This window comes from Lissotriton helveticus, chromosome 7, assembly GCF_964261635.1.
Source record: "Lissotriton helveticus chromosome 7, aLisHel1.1, whole genome shotgun sequence".
NCBI lineage: Eukaryota > Metazoa > Chordata > Amphibia > Caudata > Salamandridae > Lissotriton > Lissotriton helveticus.
In genome coordinates this window covers 142,786,743-142,808,682 of record NC_136068.1, presented here as the reverse complement: position 1 = coordinate 142,808,682, position 21,940 = coordinate 142,786,743, and the positions used below count along the sequence as shown (strand labels likewise).

The 21,940-nt window shown below is 50.4% G+C and overlaps 2 protein-coding genes across 3 annotated transcripts in view; one reads left to right on the top strand and one right to left on the bottom strand.

Annotated features, from left to right (window-relative positions):
* DNMT3B (DNA methyltransferase 3 beta) overlaps nucleotides 1-12,335 on the bottom strand; it is a 791,643-nt gene extending 779,308 nt beyond the window's left edge. Inside the window, exon 1 of one of the 2 annotated variants that reach the window (XM_078651794.1) lies at nucleotides 12,027-12,335. The gene's annotated coding sequence lies outside the window, so the exon portion shown is untranslated. The remainder of the gene's footprint in view (nucleotides 1-12,026) is intronic. The other variant, XM_078651798.1, reaches the window with a different exon arrangement.
* Nucleotides 12,336-12,446: 111 nt separating this feature from the next.
* Nucleotides 12,447-21,940, top strand: part of COMMD7 (COMM domain containing 7) — a 67,074-nt gene continuing 57,580 nt past the window's right edge. Inside the window, exon 1 of the mRNA XM_078651790.1 lies at nucleotides 12,447-12,648. Within this exon, the coding sequence (XP_078507916.1) occupies nucleotides 12,565-12,648 (84 nt within the window). The 5' untranslated portion in view covers nucleotides 12,447-12,564. The remainder of the gene's footprint in view (nucleotides 12,649-21,940) is intronic.

Below are 21,940 nucleotides of genomic sequence, written 5' to 3'. Positions count from 1 at the left end.
CGTCGTTCTGAGAGTATGCTTTCCCTTTCGGTATCAGAAGTAATCCTAATTACATAGCTGTCCAATGTTCCTTTATTAGCACCACCTACCGGTGGTAATGGTCCTTTCGTGCTGCTCGAGCTCATAGTGCGTGACAATTTTATCTACAGCAGTATTTGGGCACACCTGAGCGTAGAAGTGATTTTCAGGCTAATAGGAGCACGACCAGTGTTTCTAACAGACCTCTGATCACGGAGTGAAAAACATAAACTTACTATCGTACAGCACAGTCTGTCCTGGGTGAGGTGACAGAGTATAGGCCAAGCCCGGCCCCCTTCGGCTCCTGAGGGCTACAGAGGGTCCACCCTTTGCCCGGCATTCGCTCGCGTCCCGCGAAGCGGGGGCTACGCCTCTTTTATGCGCCACCTGGCGCGATGGTGGTAACGTCTGTCCCGGCAGGGGAAGCCGGGATATGTAGTTCAAGACTCCCTCCACACAGCGGCCGCGGTGAGATGGCTGATGCGGCTGCGAGAGGGAGACAAAGCCGTCCTGCTATGCCCAGAGAGTCCTCAAGCTGCCAGGTAGGGAATACAAAGCCCGTAGGTTAGCGTCGCCCGCTCCACCGGGGCTACGCCTCTTTTATGCGTCGCATGGCGCGATGGTGGTAAAGTCTGTCCCAGCAGGGGAAGCCGGGATATGTAGTTCAAGACTCCCTCCACACAGCGGCCGCGGTGAGATGGCTGATGCGGCGGCTGGAGGGAGACACAGCCGTCCTGCTATTACCCAGAGTCCTCAAGCTGCCAGGTAGGGAATACAAAGCCCGTAGCTTAGCGTCCTGGCTAACTGGAAATCTTGCAAATATCTTCCATTTTAACACTGCCAAAAAAGCTTTAAAGTCCTGTGGCATTATGAAGCGAGTTCCGAATTTGAATGTGTCTGTACCTGCCTGCTGAATTATCCATTTTTCCTATCTGAAGGTAGTGCAACTAATGAAAATGTTTTTATAAGTGAGATCAAGTTTTCAAGCAATTCTCAGATGTGACATCTCTAGGCATTGCCTTGAGGAAAAAGACCACACAAATAATTAGATTTCCTGGAAAACTTGGAAAAACCTCCATCTCAGTGTTTGCCTTCGTTCTCTTGGAGATGTTGAATAAAACCGCGATTAGGCAAACAATCTACCATCCAAGTCCAGTGACTTGCCATACGAAACCCTCTGGCAAGAGAGTATCCATAAGAGCTTTAAAAACTTTCTTGAACCTTCTTCCCTGAAAGAACATCATTGCAGGCTAAAACAAGAACCGATTGAAGACCTTATTTATAATTAGGGCTCCCGGTTTTATGGTATTTATTTTTTTGCAATTTCCATCTGTATTTATCCATATTTATTTTTAGGGCATTTTATCTGTATTTATCCATATTTATTTTTCCCATAAGTAAAAGACGACGCTGCAGCTTGTATTTTTCCACATTTATTTAAATTGACAATGCACACATGCACTTGTTTGTTATTGGTGAACACAATACATTCATCTGAAAACTTTGCCATTCGCAGAATGTCCCAAATACGCCTAAAAGTGCTATCAAAAGCCATTTGTCTCAGAGCCTTGCAGTTCCTGTCATCGGCACAGAGTGCCACATCGTCTCCCACACTGATCACCATAGGGCCCCACTGAGAAAAAGTCACACTGCCTTCAGCTACAACCCAATTGTGCCCAGCTATAAACACATGGAAGCAACTCAATTCAAATTATGCAGTAGACAAGAGTAATATGCGGCCTGAAAAAGCATGCCTATCTGTGCCCAACACTGCTTTCTAAATTGCATGTTATCATTTTTTAATTGGGAAAAATATTGGGATTTTCCATACCCTAACTGACACAGATTGCACAGTGAGGGTGGCTTGCACTTTACTGTTTCCTTATAATTCCAAAAAACAAAAAAACAAAAATCACCATATATCCTCGTGCATCAAACCCATTCTGCCGCTCATACCTCTCCCATATCTCTCCATATAACTTCAATCTCCCTCCCAAACTCTCATCTTGTCCATCTTCTCATTTTACTAATGACGCTTTCAGCCTTTCACCCCTCTACTATACCCCATACTCCAGTCCTTTCATGGAAACCACAACTCCCACAATGCACTACGCAATGCCGTTCTGCTTTCTAGCTATCCTCGTGAATCAAACCCATTCCACCACTTGTTCCCCCCTTTCTCTCTCCAAGTCACTGACATCCGACTACAAATCTCAAATGTTACCCATCTCCTGATAATACTTAATGAGTTTGCCACCTCCTCAATGCAAACTGACACGATCGTGCCCCTCTCATCTCTCCCCGTATGCCTCCAATCTGTGTGTCGAGCTCCCATCTACCCCATCTATCAGTTCAACTAGTCTTGTATCAGCCACGGTCCTTAAGATGTCACATGTGCACTTGTAACTGCAGAGAGTTCAATCCAACTCTTCACTGTCTCCGTACTGATATGTTAATCTTGATTGAAATAACACCTGTGAAAGTCTTCAACTGCATGCAACCCTACTTCGGGACAGAGAAACTGCTAAGCATGAAACATTGTTGAGGATGCACTCCTTGCCTTAAATTAATGCAAAAGTCCAAGTCCGGGCTGAGTGAGCCTCCCCTGCGCACACAGTTTTTGTGCTGCCAGCCGCACCCGAGTACTTCACAGGTCTTTAAAAGACCATTCACTTGTTTACCAGGCTTTGTTGTGACAACGCCAGAGGCGATACTTACTCTGTGGTGAGCAATCACCATACCATCCTATTGTTTTGTAACTCTCTGCTGGAGCACAGCAGCGCCGCCAAATGTGCTAGTACTTTCCCGTTTTTACATATAAATACAGACAAAGGAAAACTTGTTTTCTGTCTGTATTTATATGTAAAATTCTGTTTAAACGGAAAACCGGGAGCCCTATTTATAATCTAAAGTTTTGACTATATGACCCCTGGGAGCTGAATTAATCTAACGCCGCACAATAATACTGGCATCATGTGCTGAAATAGCAGATTTTACAGCTGTCACTGTTCTGTAGGACCTCTATGCCTGCAATGGATGGTACAGAAAGCTACCAATATTGAAACGGGATTGCAAACCTCCAGGATTCCATACTGCCTTGTGTCATCTTTAGCCTCTCCGTTGAGCCTATTGGTACTCTACTCATAGGTAACAGCAGTTAGACTCACTATTATGCCGATGATACACAAGTCTACTTGAATGTGTCCACTGCTTCTGACATCCAATGCTTCAAACACTGCCTGCATATCATTCAGATCTGGATGTCCGGTGCCCACCTGAAGCTCAACCCAACCAAGACAGAATTATTTTTGTTTGCCAAGAACAAGAAACAAAACAAACCTTGCTCAATGACATGAATCCTGGCGGCTTCAAACTCACTTCTATTCACCCTGAACACCAACTTTACCCTCAAGGAACAAATTGCCAAAAATGACAAACACTTCTTGGTACCCTTTCTCTTCTAAAATAAAAAGTGAAACCATTTCTTCCCAGAGGTGACTTCAGAACTGCTGTTCAAGCCTCATTACTCTTGCATCTAGATGGTCCCAGCTCCACGGCTTTGCAGACTTCACCCCTAAGGGCATCCCATATGCAGCAGCATGTCTCGTTCAGGGCCTGAAGAAATATGACATCACCCCCATCCTAACGAAACTTCATTGCCAGTAGGCTGCATCTTCAAAATCACCTGTGCCATTTATAAAGCCATTGTGACCAGTACCACTAACTATCCTGTTAGCAAGCTCACAGTCTCTGGTGATTCTAGGCACAGCTGCAGGAAGGACATCATCAAGCTGCAGACTAAGAAGTGTAAACAATTAAAATAGAAAAAAAGAAAGGCACGAGGCCTTTTTCATCTATGCATCCCGGATCTGAAACAACATCCTCGTACACATCATGACTGCCGCAATGCGGCTCCAATTTAGGAAAGAGTTTAATACTCACTTCTTTAAGGAATACTACATCATAATGACTTAACTGTCCACAGCCCAGCTACCTCAACTATCACGCTTTGACTCTGTACAGCGTTCTGCTCGTGCTATAGAAATACTACATATATACATCCACATATATGTCTACGCCCGTCCGCGCCTGGACCGCGCCCAGCGCCAGACCCCCTGCCCCCCGCAACTCCCACTCCGCCCGCATTACATACGACGCCGCAACCCTCTCAGCCCTGAAGCCCGGCCGCTCACCACAATGCTACCAGGCCGCCCCGGGACACACCCATGGACCCTTCATCTGCCACTCCTGCAAGTTCGACTGCATCTGGACCCACACCACACGCACAAACTCCAAACAGTGCCCCGATAACAACTACCTGAAGTGCATCCTCCTCAACACCCGCTCGATCCACAAACACTCCATTGAACTCTGGAACCTACTCGACACCACATCTCCGGACGTCGCCTTCCTTACAGAAACCTGGATGAATGCCTCTTCAGCTCCCGACATCGCCATAGCCATCCCGGACGGCTACAAGATCATCCGGAAGGACCGCACCAACCAAACAGGAGGAGGCATCGCCATCGTCCATAAGAACACCATCCGCATCACGACCAGTTCCGACGATCACCTCGCAGCCGCCGAACACCTTCACTTCCAGATCCACACCGACCCCAAGACCACACTCAGAGGCACCCTCATCTACAGACCACCAGGACCCCGTACACAATTTAGCGAAGACATCACTGACTTTATCAGCCCACATGCCCTCCCCTCCGAAAACTACATCCTACTGGGAGACCTGAACTTCCACCTGGAAAAGAAGAACGACAGCAATACCACCAACCTTCTAGACAACCTAGCCAATCTCGGACTCAAACAACTTGTGACACCCCCACCCACCTTGCCGGACACACGCTCGACCCAGTCTTCACCTCCAGCAAGCACATCTCCTTCGATCACACCAACTCTCTCCATTGGACGGACCACAGCTGCGTTCACTTCAACTACAAAAAGACCTCTACCCACAACCCCCCACAACCTATTCCCCGAAGAAACTGGAACAAAATTACCACCGACCAACTCTTCACATCGCTTCACCAAAACCCCCCTACCAAATCATTGGACCCAAACCAAGCAACCACTAACCTCACACAATGGATCACCCACAGCGCCAACGAACTAGCACCCCTGAAAAACCATCAAATCAAGCAAGGCAGCAATAAAGCCCCCTGGTTCAACGACGACATTAAGAAATCCAAGAAGCTCTTTCGTACCCTCGAGAAAGCCTGGAGAAAGAACCCAACCTCTGACAACCTAGCCTCCTTCAAGAACGCCACCCGCAAACACCACCAACTCATTCGATCCACCAAGAAATCAGCATTCAAGAATCGACTCGACAACAACGCCCAAAACAGCAAGGAACTATTCAACATCGTCAAAGAATTTACCAACCCCACCGCCGGCTCCAACGACATCACCCCCTCCCAAGACCTCTGCGACTCTCTATCCTCATTCTTCCACAACAAAATTGCCGACATACATAACAGCTTCAAAAACCAATCCGAACACCAGCCCTCCTCACCCACCCCCGAACCAAAACCGCACTCTAACAACCTCTACGCCTGGAACCCAATCACCACCGAAGACACCATCCGCCTGATGAACTCCATCCACTCAGGATCGCCTACCGACCCTTGCCCCCACCACATTTTCAACAAAGCCTTCTCTATCATCGCACCCCATCTCCGCGATGTCATCAACTGCTCCCTCAACTCCGCCACCTTCCCGGATAGCTGGAAACATGCCGAACTCAGCGCCCTTCTGAAACAAGCATTTACAATGCAATGGTCTCGGCATCATTAAAGGTAGAGCTATTGGCATTGCTCATGAATTTTTTTTTTTCTTTAAATCATAAATAAATGGCATTGTCATTTACATTGTCAATACACACCACTCTGCACTCAACTGCACTCACCTGCACTGCACTCAACTGCACTCACCAGCACTGCACTGCACTCACCTGCACTGCACTCTACTGCACTCACCTGCACTGCACTGCACTCAACTGCACTCACCTGCACTGCACTCACCTGCACTGCACTGCACTCACCTGCACTGCACTCACCTGCACTACACTCACCTGCACTGCACTCACCTGCACTGCACTCACCTGCACTGCACTCACCTGCACTGCACTCACCTGCACTCACCTGCACTGCACTCACCTGCACTGCACTGCACTCACCTGCACTGCACTCACCTGCACTCACCTGCACTGCACTCACCTGCACTGCACTGCACTCACCTGCACTGCACTGCACTCACCTGCACTGCACTGCACTCACCTGCACTGCACTGCACTGCACTCACCTGCACTGCAATCACCTGCACTGCACTCACCTGCACTGCACTGCACTCACCTGCACTGCACTCACCTGCACTGCACTCACCTGCACTGCACTGCACTGCACTCGCCTGCACTGCACTCGCCTGCACTGCACGCACTGCACTGCACTCACCTGCACTGCACTCACCTGCACTGCACTCACCTGCACTGCACTCACCTGCACTGCACTCACCTGCACTGCACTCACCTGCACTGCACTGCACTGCACTCACCTGCACTACACTCACCTGCACTGCACTACACTCACCTGCACTGCACTGCACTCACCTGCACTGCATTGCACACACCTGCACTGCACACACCTGCACTGCACTCACCTGCACTGCACTCACCTGCACTGCACTCACCTGCACTGCACTGCACTCACCTGAACTGCACTCACCTGCACTGCACTGCACTCACCTGCACTGCACTCACCTGCACTGCACTGCACTCACCTGCACTGCACTCACCTGCACTCCACTGCACTCCACTGCACTCACCTGCACTGCACTCGCCTGCACTGCACTCACCTGCACTGCACTGCACTGCACTCACCTGCACTGCACTGCACTCACCTGCACTCACCTGCACTGCACTCACCTGCACTCCAATGCACTCACATGCACTCACCTGCACTGCACTGCACTCACCTGCACTGCACTCACCTGCACTGCACTCGCCTGCACTCCACTGCACTGCACTCACCTGCACTGCACTGCACTCACCTGCACTGCACTCACCTGCACTGCACTGCACTCACCTGCACTGCACTCACCTGCACTGCACTCACCTGCACTGCACTCACCTGCACTGCACTGCACTCACCTGCACTGCACTGCACTCACCTGCACTGCACTGCACTCACCTGCACTCCACTGCACTCACCTGCACTCCACTGCACTCACCTGCACTGCACTGCACTCACCTGCACTGCACTCACCTGCACTGCACTGCACTGCACTCACCTGCACTGCACTGCACTGCACTCACCTGCACTGCACTGCACTGCACTCACCTGCACTGCACTGCACTGACCTGCACTGCACTCACCTGCACTGCACTGCACTCACCTGCACTGCACTGCACTCACCTGCACTGCACTGCACTCACCTGCACTGCACTCACCTGCACTCACCTGCACTGCATTGCACTCGCCTGCACTGCACGCACTGCACTCGCCTGCACTGCACTCGCCTGCACTGCACTGCAGTCACCTGCACTGCACTGCACTCACCTGCACTGCACTCACCTGCACTGCACTGCACTCACCTGCACTGCACTCACCTGCACTGCACTCACCTGCACTGCACTCACCTTCACTGCACTCACCTGCACTGCACGCACTGCACTCACCTGCACTGCACGCACTGCACTCACCTGCACTGCATTGCACTCACCTGCACTGCACTCGCCTGCACTCCACTGCACTCACCTGCACTGCACTCACCTGCACTGCACTGCACTCACCTGCACTGCACTGCACTCACCTGCACTGCACTGCACTCACCTGCACTGCACTGCACTCACCTGCACTGCACTCACCTGCACTCCACATACCTGCACTGCACTGCAGATACCTGCACTGCACTGCAGATACCTGCACTGCACTGCACTCTGCACTCACTACTCTGCACTCACTACTCTGCACTCACTACTCTGCACTCACTACTCTGCACTCACTACTCTGCACTCTGCACTCACTACTCTGCACTCTGCACTCACTACTCTGCACTCTGCACTCACTACTCTGCACTCACTACTCTGCACTCTGCACTCACTACTCACTACTCTGCACTCACTACTCACTACTCACTACTCTGCACTCACTACTCTGCACTCACTACTCACTACTCTGCACTCACTACTCTGCACTCTGCACTCACTACTCACTACTCTGCACTCACTACTCTGCACTCACTACTCACTACTCTGCACTCACTACTCTGCACTCACTACTCACTACTCACCACTCTGCACTCACTACTCTGCACTCACTACTCTGCACTCTGCACTCACTACTCTGCACTCTGCACTCACTACTCTGCACTCTGCACTCACTACTCTGCACTCACTACTCTGCACTCTGCACTCACTACTCACTACTCTGCACTCACTACTCTGCACTCACTACTCACTACTCACTACTCTGCACTCACTACTCACTACTCTGCACTCACTACTCTGCACTCTGCACTCACTACTCACTACTCACTACTCTGCACTCACTACTCTGCACTCACTACTCTGCACTCACTACTCTGCACTCACTACTCTGCACTCACTACTCACTACTCTGCACTCACTACTCTGCACTCACTACTCACTACTCACTACTCTGCACTCACTACTCTGCACTCACTACTCTGCACTCTGCACTCACTACTCACTACTCACTACTCTGCACTCACTACTCTGCACTCACTACTCACTACTCTGCACTCACTACTCTGCACTCTGCACTCACTACTCTGCACTCACTACTCACTACTCTGCACTCACTACTCACTACTCTGCACTCACTACTCACTACTCTGCACTCACTACTCTGCGCACTCACTACTCTGCACTCACTACTCTGCACTCTGCACTCACTACTCTGCACTCTGCACTCACTACTCTGCACTCTGCACTCACTACTCTGCACTCTGCACTCACTACTCTGCACTCTGCACTCACTACTCACTACTCTGCACTCACTACTCTGCACTCACTACTCACTACTCTGCACTCACTACTCACTACTCTGCACTCACTACTCTGCACTCACTACTCACTACTCTGCACTCACTACTCACTACTCTGCACTCACTACTCACTACACTGCACTCACTACTCACTACTCTGCACTCACTACTCACTACTCTGCACTCACTACTCTGCGCACTCACTACCCTGCGCACTCACTACTCTGCGCACTCACTCCTCTGCACTCACTCCTCTGCACTCACTCCTCTGCACTCACTACTCTGCACACTCTCTGCACACTCTCTCTGCCCACTCACTCTGCCCACTCACTACTCTGCACTCACTACTCTGCACTCACTACTCTGCACTCACTACTCTGCACTCACTACTCTGCACACTCACTCTGCACTGTGCACACCACTGATATCATGGAATTTTCCACCACACTTTCTAAAACTCTATAGTCCGAAGCATAATAGGCACAGAACCAAAAGAAGGGTAGACATTGCTTAAAATAATCTTATTGTATTTATGAGAAGCAAAAGCGAGACTGTGAAATGAGCTGAATATCAGTTTGTTACGAATCAACAGAGTGGAGTTAGAGAACCAAGAAATAGTAATTTAGAATCCGGGTTAGAAGGAGTAGTAATCACAAGCTGAGGATCAACGGGCGCGAAACAGCGTGGTGGGCGCGCAGGAGACGCAGCGTGAGCGTGCACATCAGCTGAAGATCGCCGGAGAAGACACCGAGTCTGCCTGCTGCCGTGACTGACCCGCTGCAGAGGGAAAGAGCCCGGTGAGTGGGGGTAGAGGGGGGGGGCGGCAGAGAGGGAGTGGGCAGAGAGGGAGGGTGTGTGTGTGTGTGTGCGTGCGTGTGTCTGTCTGTGTGTGTCTGGTGTGTGCCTGCCTGCCTGCCTGCCTTTGTGTGTGCGCGTCCATAGACCCTGGTCGGCTCGTGCACCGCTCTGTACTCCCTTGCGCGCTTACTCGGTGACAATAGTTCTCGTTGCCGAGACCTAAAAACCCACAGCTGACCCCACTGAACTTAAGAACTACCGCCCCATCTCGCTCCTGCCATTCCCCGCCAAAGTCATAGAGAAAGCCGTCAACAGTCAACTCGCCGCCTTCCTTGACTCCAACAAATCCCTCGACCCCTCACAATCCGGCTTCCGAGCCAAACACAGCACCGAAACAGCCCTCATCACAGCAACAGACGACATTCGAACACTACTGGACAATGGAGAAACGGTTGCCCTCATCCTACTTGACCTCTCCGCAGCCTTCGGCACAGTCTGTCACAGCACCCTCATACAACGCCTCAACAACGTCGGAATACAAGGAAAAGCATTAGACTGGATCATCTCGTTCCTCGCCGGAAGAACACAAAGAGTCCGCCTCCCCCCCTTCAAATCAGAGGCCACCAAAGTCATCTGCGGCGTACCACAAGGATCTTCACTCAGTCCCACCCTCTTCAACGTATACATGAGTCCCCTCGCATCCATCGCGCGTCAACACAACCTCATCATCATCATCATCTCCTACGCAGACGACACCCAGCTGATCCTTTCTCTCACCAAAGACCCAACCACCGCCAAAACCAACCTACACGAAGGAATGAAAGATGTAGCCGAGTGGATGAAGAACAGCTGTTTAAAACTAAACTCGGACAAAACGGAAGTCCTCATCTAAGGTTCATCCCCCTCTGCCTGGGACAACTCTTGGTGGCCACCTGCCCTGGGAACAGCACCCACACCTACGGATCACGCACGCAACCTGGGCTTCATCCTGGACTCCTCTCTCTCGATGTCCAGACAAGTCAACGCCGTCTCATCATCCTGCTTCAACATCCTACGCATGCTCAAAACAGTCTTCCGTTGGATCCCCACCGAAACAAGAAAGACGGTCACCCACGCCCTGGTCACCAGCCGTCTAGATTACGGAAACACCCTTTACGCCGGAACCACAGCCAAACTACAGAAAAAACTCCAACGCATCCAAAATGCTTCAGCCAGACTCATACTAGACATTCCTCGTCAAGCTCACATTTCCGGTCACCTGAAAGACCTCCACTGGCTCCCCGTCAACAAGAGAATAACGTTTCGTCTCCTCACCCACGCACACAAAGCCCTCTACAACCTTGGACCCGAAAGCCTCAACACACGACTAGCCTTCTACACCCCCACCCGCCAACTACGATCATCCAATCAAGCCCTCGCCGCCATCCCACGCATCCGTAAATCCCCCATGGGAGGCAGATCCTTCTCCTACCTAGCGGCCAAGACCTGGAACTCTCTCCCCACCCACATCCGCCTCACTCAGAACCACCTCTCCTTCAGAAAACAACTTAAAACTTGGATATTCGATAAGTAAATGCACCCCTCTCTCCCAAGCGCCTTGAGACCCTCTGGGTGAGTAGAGCGCTATATAAATTTCTGAACTTGAACTTGAACATAACAGATATATCAAGATGTCTGTGAAGACTTGGACCCATGATACCTCCATGTGCACCACAGCCGTTGGTAAAATCCAGTACATTTCCGAAATATGTACAAACTGTGTATACTTTCCGCAACAGTTGTAGCTGGAAATAAGTATAACAGATGCACACGCACTCAATATCACTTCTCAGGTCCCTTGAAAACGCTTAATATAATCAAGATTTAGAGTCATCAGGACATAAAATAATGAGGAAAAAAGATCATATTTTCAAAGGAGCATGGAGCAGTCAGTCCCTTTAGCAAATGGCAACCCTACCTGAGGCCATAAAGTAAACAATACGTAACAGTTCCTCTGCCAAACATTCCCGAACCAAATAGCCGCCATTTGTGACGTTCTCCGCAGTTTCTTTTTTTAATCCAAGTGCAGTGCACTTTACATGGGAGGACTTTTAAACCCATATATTAGTAAGAGCAAAACTACAACTTCCAGAATGCACTGAGCTGCTAGTTAACAGTAGAACTGTCTAAATGTGTAACCTTCTCGTGCCTACCTTTAACTTACTTACGTCCTATGAACTCATGTTCTCTCTCTCTGTGACATCTCTTGCACAAAACCACTGTCTGATCCTTAACTACCCTTTGACTCCAGGCTCTGGCTGAAGGTACTGGGCCCAGGCTCGTGGTCTTGAGACCGGTTTTTGTGGCTCAGGAGAGAGAACTGCAGCTGAGGGGACTCGTTGACGGTTAAAAGACCACAAGGGGAGAGAAAAGAGCAAGAAAAGAGACAGAGAGGAGGGACCGGGAAGAGGCAGTCTGTGGGCCTCAACAGGAGTGACTGGCAGTAAAGAGAGAGGGAAAAACACAGTAGTGAGATGACGCACCAATGAAAGTGGAGGGGGAGGAGCCAAGGCCGGTGACAACGAATGAGGAGTGTTGACAGGCGGGGCGGGGGCTGCTGATGGTAGAGAGGGAGGGTTTGTGGGAGGAGCTACCCTAGAGTCTCGAGGAAGGAGCAGGCTCGTGCAGTGGCTCGTGCAGTGCCTCTTGCAGGGCTGAGTCCGGAAGTGGGTTGCCCCGCTGTCTGCAGACATGGTGCATCTCAACTACACCCGGGACCCGGTGCCCGAGTCTGTCAACACCGATATGCAGAATCTAAACCTCCTCACCGCCGAGGTGAGGCGCAGGAGGCATCCGGAAAGGGCCCTGGAAGAGAGGGCGTGAGGGTGTGGGGGGACGTGTGTAAATATGGGCGAAGAATAATCAAGGGGTGTAATATTGATGGTTTGGAGCAAAGTGGGCGTGGGAAATACGGAAGACAAATCAGCGCGAAGAGGGGCGGAGTTTAATGTAATTTTGTGGTAGGGTGAGTTAAGGTGTGATGTGATAATCTGCAAAAAAAATAAGGTTAGGTTGTTGGTACTAGTCATTCTGATCTAATAGCATGCACGATTAAACAAATCACTGGACAAATCTTGACTTTCTAGAATTATAAGTCCACCTCAAGAAGAATACTATACTTGTTAACCTGAAGTGACTAAATTGTAATTGATCAGTTTTTTTACTAATTCTCTTGTTCATGGGGTCCAGTAATGATGTGAGATTCAGTGTGGTGTGTAGTAATGAAGTCTGATATTGTGGTCTTATCTGATGTGTCGATGTAGTAGCGTGTCATATATGGTGTTTGATTGTATGTTGTGTCTTGGAATAGAATTTTGTGATGCAGTTTGTTATGGTGTGATTCAATCAATCAAGGCGGTTGTTGAGCGCGACTACTCACACGTAAGGGACTCAAGGCAGTGAGGGGTGCAATTTTTGGTCCATCAATGAGGGGGTCTGTCGAAGAGCCATGTCTTGAGGTCTCTTATAAAGATGGGAAGCGATGTCTGTCTGAGGTGGAGCGGAAGGGCGTTCCAGGCCTTGGCCGCGGGGAAGTTGAAGGAGCGGCCTCCCGATCTGGGTTTTCTGGTACGTGGGACCACGGCATAGGGGAGCTGGGCTGATCGTAGGGTCCTTTGGGGTGCGTGGAAATTGAGTTGCCTGTTCAGGTATGCTGGTCCAGTTTCGTGGAGTGCCTTGTGAGCGTGGGTGAGCATCTTGAAGGTGACTCTTGCCTCGATGGGGAGCCAGTGCAGTGTAAGCAGGTGCTGGGAGATGTAGCAGTGTTTTGGCAGATTGAGGACCAGTCTTACGGCGGCGTTCTGGATGTTCTGTAGCTCGCGGGTGAGGTTTTTGTTTATTCCGGCGCAGAGTGAGTTGCCGTAGTCGAGTCTGCTGGTGACTAGGGCGTGAGTGACTGTATTTCTGTGTTCACGGGGGATATTTTTCAGACTGTCGAACAAATTATAATCTGTATCTGAACACTATTTGATAAAAAAGAGTTGACTGCGGTGGTGGAAGTCACAGCCCTGAGATTGTGTTCTCCAAAAGTTGTCATCATAAGAAAGACTTTGAATCTGACCCACAGAGTTCAAAGCCAGAGTGGAATGTCTGGGTTTAGGAATATGGCTGGGGTAAGGTGTCTTGGGCAGTGACAAGACGCCTCAATAGGATGTTTAAGGCAGCCATAGGCTGAAAAGAAAGGGAAGGTCTTTAGGTCACACCAAAAAGGGATGTTATTTTTGTGAGAAAAGTTCTTCCTCTACACTACTACCAAATGTGGGGGGTACTCTTCCCATCAGGGAATGGGAATTACTCTAGTCCTTAGATCAGTGGTCTTTAAACATTTTAATGCCGCGTCCTGTGGAAAAAAATAATCATTGGGCCCCCTCGTTTTTCACAATTATTCTATTAACCTGCCAATGTTTAAATATGTCTACACTTATTTAAACATTGCAGTTAAGTTCTGTACCCTTTTAAAAATGCAATCAAATACTTGATTGCCAAACATGCTATTCTGGTCAGGTAAGACTTACTAACAAGTAAAATCCACAGTGTGATTATTAGAAATGGGGGTAGGGATTTGAAGAATATTTGGAGTCCCTTCCCTTTTGACAGCTTCTCCCAGCCAAGATATAAATGCCAAAAGATGTTAGGGATAGCATATTACAGAGCAGCGTATTGCTACTCCTTTTCCCCCTGCTGAAAACAAAGTACTTTTATCAGCATAATGCTTCTTTTGGCCAGAGCCTGGGGCCCCCCTGGGATCACTTGAGGCCCCTTAGGTGGAACTGCCGCCCAGTTTGGAGACCCCTGTCTTAGATGGAGAAACCTTCTGTACACTACAGGGGTGGGCAGGGTTAGATCAGATTTTGTGAATGCCCACAAATGTATATGTTTGTAGGTGTTCACATACTTTCAAGACTAACCTTGTCTTGTAATGGCAATGGACTCGTGGTGGAGAAATCTGCTGTAGTAAATCAATTTATGCCTGCTAGGAGTCCTTTTGTGAATTCTTATCAGACATAAATGTGGTATTTTCAAAGTTTGTCAACATGCCCAATGACTTGAATTGGATTCCTTTCTTCGATCGGCAAACAGTGAAATGATTTTAGGGAGGGCATCATATGATCATGATTTTTAGATTAAAGAAAAGATGGGCTTCGGGGTTTTGGACTCTGAGTAATTTTATTAGATCTATTTTGATGCTATTGATGAATTTTGTTGCAGTAATCGAACTGTGAGGTAACCACTATGAAACTAGTTAAGGGAGAAGTACTCACTTTACCCTAAATCAGAATCTCAGTGTTGTGATCACTAAGGCAAATAAAGATGACTTTCATTAGTCATCCCTATGGCAGTGGAAAGCTCTTTAAAGATTGCCAGATTCTTATTCAAGTTTCAGAAAAAATCTGGGTATTGTCTGCGTACATGTGGCTGTTGTCATTGTCATTTTAATATATGGCTTAACTGGATAAGGTAATTCATGATTAGGATGGTTGACAGTGTTAACCCCTGTAGGATCCCACAGTTAATATTCCTAATTTCAGAAACTGGGAGCCAAGCTTGTCCTGTGCGGCCCGATTCTTCAGATCATTGTAGAAAATGGTGCCCAAAGACGCTGATAAAACCAAGAAAACTAAAGTTCAAGGCCCTGTTCAAGAGTTGTAGGGAGTTCCCCTCTGATGTTAAGGAGTGCTTTCCCATTGAGTTCGTAAACCTCATTGGTAGACACTTAAGAGGTATTAGTATTCAAATGCAGTGAACGTTTATCAGGCACCACTGTTTCAAATGCCCTTACAAATCAGGAAAGATCGAGTTGGGTGGTAGTTACAATGAATTTCAGAGTCTGAATTTCTTTTTTTAAGAGTGGTCTAATGAGGATCTGTTTGAGTTTGTGGGTGACATCGCCTAAAGTAGGTTTTAATGAGGTTGATGATATGGAAGGAAGATATAGATTCATTTATTTGATAGTTTTATATAACGCAGGCTAGACCAGAAGGTATCTGAGCGCTTTACAATAGTAAATGATCACATCAAAGATAACAAGGCTATACAGAGTGTCTGAGTTGGAGCGTTTTACAAGAGTATATGTTCACAACATAGATAACATGTATTGTAGACACTTATATGCTGCACAATGTGAAATTTACTGCCTCCAGGTGCACAGTGTTACCGGCCGGAACTGTGTACAGTTTCTTGTCCACATGCTGCGGCTCCAGAAGGGTGCCCGGTGAGAAGTAGAGTACAAAGAAAATGGCCCATACACTTCAAATTTAGCAGCAACTTAACACGTCAATGTCTCGTGGTGACTGACCGGGGAATGTACGTGAGCAGGAGACCCAGGGTGACCTAACCTGACCTCGTCAGAGCCGGTTGCTCCACCCGCCGCGTGGCTCCTCCGGAGTGCGCCCGGTCTCCCCTGCTACCGCCGCCTGCTCCCCGCCGCCCCTGAGGCTGTGACTCCTGGTTCTCCGGTTTTTCTCGCATTTCTGTGCCAGCTCGTGTATTGTTTCTCCCCTGTGTGGTGCCCCTGACTTGTGATTGTCGTTTTTCCGCTTTTCCAGCTGTTGCACCCCGCTCCCTGCCGCAGCTCCCCTGCGGCCCGCCCCTTTTCTCTTTTGTCCCCTCTCCGCTTCCCATTCGCCACCCCGCTCCCGCCTCCCAGCTGCTCCTCCCTCCCACTGGCCATTTAAGGTGCTTCCACGCGACGGAGAGCGGTGACCTAACCTGACCTCATCAGAGCCGGTCGCTCCACCCGCCGCGTGGCTCCTCCTGAGTGCGCCCGGTCTCCCCTGCTACCGCCGCCTGCTTGCCGCCGCCCCATAGGCTGTGACTCCTGGTTCTCCGGTTTTTCTCGCATTTCTGTGCCAGCTCGTGTATTGTTTCTCCCCTGTGTGGTGTCCCTGACTTGTGATTGTCGTTTTTCCGCTTTTCCCGCTGTTGCACCCCGCTCCCTGCCGCTGCTCCCCTGCGGCCCTGCCCCCTTTTCTCTTTTGTCCCCTCTCCCCTTCCCATTCGCCACCCCGCTCCCGCCTCCCAGCTGCTCCTCCCTCCCTCCTCCTCCCTCCCACTCGCCATTTATGGCAGAGTCCGCGCATACGCGCAGCGGGCGCGTCGATTGTGCGCCGAAGGCAAGCCCGTCTGCGCCTGGACCGCGCCCAGCGCCAGAACCCCTGGTCCTCGCCGATGCCAGCGCACCCGACAAACTTACGAAGCCGCAACCCTCCACGCACTCAATGCCGGCCGGAACCCCACCTGTTACCGAGCCACCCCGAAACGCACCCACGGACCCTTCACCTGCCAAGCCTGCCAATTCACCTGCACCCGCCAAGCCGAACCCCAGCAACAACCACCTCAAGTGCATCCTGCTCAACACCCGCTCCGTCCACAGGCACGCCGTCGAACTCTGGAACCTCCTCGACTCAACATCACCAGACGTCGCCTTCCTCACAGAAACATGGATGAACGCCTCATCAGCCCCCAACATCGCCATAGCCATCCCGGATGGCTACAAGATCACCCGGAGGGACCGCGTCAACCAAACCGGAGGAGGCATCGCCATCGTCCACAGAAACACCATCCGCATCACGACCAACTCCGACGACACCCTCACCGCCGCCGAGCACCTTCACTTCCAGATACACACCGACCCCAAGACCACCCTCAAAGGCACCCTCATCTACAGACCCCCGGGACCACGCACACAATTCAGCGAAGCCATCGCTGACTTCGTCAGTCCGCACGCCCTCACCTCCACAGACTACATTCTCTTAGGGGACCTCAACTTCCACCTGGAGAACAGCAAGGACCGCAACACCGCCGCCCTGCTGGATAATCTCGCCAACCTCGGACTCAAGCAACTGGTGAACACCCCCACCCACTACGCCGGCCACACGCTCGACCCCATCTTCTCCTCCAGCAAGCACATCTCCTTCAGCCACGCAACCGGACTACACTGGACAGACCACAGCTGCGTCCACTTCAGCTTCAGGAAAACCACGACCCACAACAGGTTCCCCGCAGAAGCTGGAGCAAGATCACCACGACCAGCTCACCACCACCCTCAGCCGGAACCCGCCCACCATCAAGACGGACCCCAACGAAGCAGCCCGCAACCTCACGCAGTGGCTCATCAACTGCGCCGACGAACTCGCACCACTGAAGAATCCTCCCAGCAGAACCGGCAGCAGGAAAGCCTTGTGGTTTACCAACGAACTCAAAAACTCCAAGAAAACCTGCCGCACCCTCGAGAAAGCCTGGCGCCACGACCAGACAGAAGAAAACATGACCGCCCTCAAGAACGCCACCCGCAAACACCACCAGCTGATCCGCACCACCAAGAAGACAACATTCAAAGAACGACTGGACAACAACACCCACAATAGCAAGGAACTCTTCAGCATCGTTAAAGAGCTCTCCAACCCCAGCACCTGCAACAACGACATCACACCCTCGCAAGACCTCTGTGACTCACTCGCCTCGTTCTCCCACCGCAAGATCGCCGACATACATAACAGCTTCGGTGCGCAGACCACGGACCCAACCACCGAACCTACGCCACCCACCACCACCCTCTGCACCTGGACCCCGGTCAGCACTGAAGACACCACCCGCCTGATGAACACCATCCACTCCGGCTCCCCTACTGACCCTTGCCCACACCACAGCTTCAACAAAGCCGACTCCATCATCGCACCCCAACTCCAGAACATCATCAACAGCTCCTTCGCATCCGCCACCTTTCCGGAGAGTTGGAAACATGCCGAGCTGAGCGCCCTCCTGTGGGAACCCACCGCGGACCCCACGGACCTCAAGAACTTCCGCCCCATGTCGCTCCTCCCCTTTCCAGCCAAAGTCATCGAGAAGACCGTCAACAGACAACTCTCCGCCTTCCTCGAGACCAACGGATCCCTCGACCCCTCACAGTCCGGGTTCCGAGCAAACCACAGCACCGAGACCGCCCTCATCGCAGCCACCGACGACATCAGGTCCCTGCTCGACAACGGAGAAACTGCTGCCCTCATCCTCCTGGACCTCTCAGCAGCCTTCGACACCGTATGCCACCGCACCCTGATACAGCGCCTCAGCAACACCGGAATCCAAGGAGCGGCCCTGGAGTGGATCATCTCGTTCCTCGATGGAAGAACCCAGAGAGTCCGCCTCCCCCTGTTCCGCTCCTCGGCCACCGAAGTCATCTGCGGCGTTTTGCAAGGATCCTCACTCAGCCCCACCCTCTTCAACGTCTACATGAGCCCTCTCGCAGCCATCGCACGCCAAAACAACCTCAACATCATCTCCTACGCCGACGACACCCAGCTGATCCTCTCCCTCATCAACGACCCCGCCTCCGCCAAAGTCAACCTCCAAGAAGGAATGAAAGACGTTGCAGAATGGATGAAGATCAGCCATCTGAAACTGAACTCAGACAAGGTGGAAGTCCTCATCCTCAGACCATCTCCTTCCGCCTGCGACGACTCCTGGTGGCCCCCTGACCTGGGCACCGCACCCAGGCCAAGGGACCACGCACGCAACCTGGGATTCATCCTGGACTCCTCCCTCATGATGACCAAGCAAGTCAACGCCGTCTCGTCATCCTGCTTCAACACCCTGCGCATGCTCCGAAAGATCTTCCGATGGATCCCCACCGAAACCAGGAAGACGGTCACCCAGGCCCTCGTCACTAGCCGTCTGGACTACGGGAACACCCTCTATGCTGGAACCACAGCCACAGTTCAGAAAAGACTCCAGCGGATTCAGAACGCCTCAGCACGACTCATCCTGGACATCCCTCGCCACAGCCACATCTCTGCCCACCTGAAAGACCTGCACTGGCTCCCCGTCAACAATAGAATCACGCTCAGACTCCTCACTCACCCACACAAGGCTCTCCACGACACGGGCCCGAAGTACCTCAACAGCAGACTCACATTCTACACACCCACCTGCCAGCTCCGTTCCGCCAGCCTCGCCCTCGCCTCCGTCCCACGAATTCGCAAATCCACCATCGGAGGAAGATCCTTCTCCTACCTGGCAGCCAAGTCATGGAACTCCCTCCCCACCCAGGTGTGCAGTGTAACACATTTGAATGCAAACTTGACAATCGTCATTGTCTGTTGGCGTTGTTACCTCTTACCAAGATGGGGACAAAAATGCAGTACAAATTTGCCCAGTTGGGGTTGGTATTAGCCCTTAGGCGCATATCTATACATTGGGCGAGCCCAACTCCTCTAATGTCGACCAAATGGGTATCTGATCTTCTGGAGTGGACAGTGGCTGAAGAACGCAGACCCCAGAGAGTTTGTGCTGATAACCATGCAGAGTGAGACCTTGAGATCTGGGGCTGTATGATTACTAAATTACACAATCATGTAACTGAAAGGGAGACTGGCTCCGAAGACAGATTATCGGAGGGAGAACCTGCCCATGCTGGTTGCTACTCAACTGACCCTTGATCAGTTCATGGAGCCTACTGGTTCCCCCTTGCCCTGTGGTCGTATATGACTGGAAGGACCAAGTGGGAAGTGCCGGGGTCCGTGGCTCATGAGCTATGACACACCTGCAAAGACTGTACATTTAACATTTGAATGGTTCATGTGACTCCCCTCCTCCTCTCAGTGGATGCGGACCTATTTCTCCTTTCTTCGTCCCCTCCCTCTGCTTTGTACCCCACACATAGGGAATGTAATGACCACTATTATCATTGCTGTGCTTTTACCCGCACCTGCTGCGGACGCATGATGACGCTGAAGTTGCGTTGCTTCTTCTTCTATTTTCTATGTTTTCATTTGATTTTATGGTCATGAGCATTGTGGCTGGTAGACCTCTCCAAGGGTTCCTGCCCTTAGGTATTGCATTCCTGTATGTCAGAAGAATATATGACCTATGTTATACTAAAGTAATCAAGAAACAAATAAAAAAAATATAGAGCTGACAGAATAATGAGGTATGAGAGTCATGATATGAAAAGTAAGATCTGCAGTGATGGTGCCCTTAATGGCACAGGAGTCAATGTCTATTATTACGGTTTTAGGGTGTTCACTGAGGAGTTGGGTTTTAAACGTTTTCTTCCAGGGTAAAGAATGAGGGTAGTTAATGCCTTGACTATTGAGAGGGTAGGAGTCACTCTTGAGTGATCCCTGTGTGTGAGTATAGGAGTGTTGTCAGTAGTGATGTTAGCTAAAGCAGAAGGATATTTTTCCATTTGTTTCTTGTTCTTTATTTAGTCAGTTGGTCAGCAGGTAGATACCATTAAGTGTTGGAAAGGGAGACGCCTTAACGCAGTCCTTGTGATTCAATTGAGTCGTGTTTGAATCGGTTATATTTAAGAAAATTGAGGCCCTTGTAATTACCAAATAAAGCAGAGGGGTGTGAATGACAGTGAAAATAATGTTATTTTGCACAGTTAACTGCATGACAGTCTGGAGTGTTTCAAGCGGGCAGAGAGGGCCACACACAGGGACTGTGCTGTTGAATATTGGTCACGCAAATTCTTAGGAAGAAAACAAAAAAGTGATGGATGGATTACTTGAATTAATCTCAGTCACTGATAATTACACGAGCCAGCATCTCCGTCCATTTCTTTTTGTGCCCATCATGCCACCTCAGATACGAATAGCCATATAGCCTAGGTCCTGCCCCAAAAGGAACAGTCCAGCCTAAACTGCCAGATTGGGTCCCCTCTGAATAGAAACACTAGCAATCCTAGTCAGATTTTGCCCTATCTAGTCCTCTCTAGTAGAGTGTAGCTTGAGATGTGTGGCACAGTGAGCAGGGTGCCCATCTTAGGCCATACACATCAAACCTACGGGGTCACACTGACTAAAACAGAAATGTGATGGGTGGAACGCCAGCATTGATTCCAGCCACTCACTGATAGTTATTTGAGACAGCACCCCGTCCATCAGTTTATTGCCTACCAAGACACACCATGCTGCAGAAATCATCCATTTGTGAACCACCCCTGTGCTGTTTCATTATGAACAGTCCAGTCCAGACTGCTAGACTAGGTCCTCTCTGAACAGGATGAAAAGCAACCCTAGACTGAAAACCAAACGTTGATGATGGAATGCTTACCAATGGCTGAGAT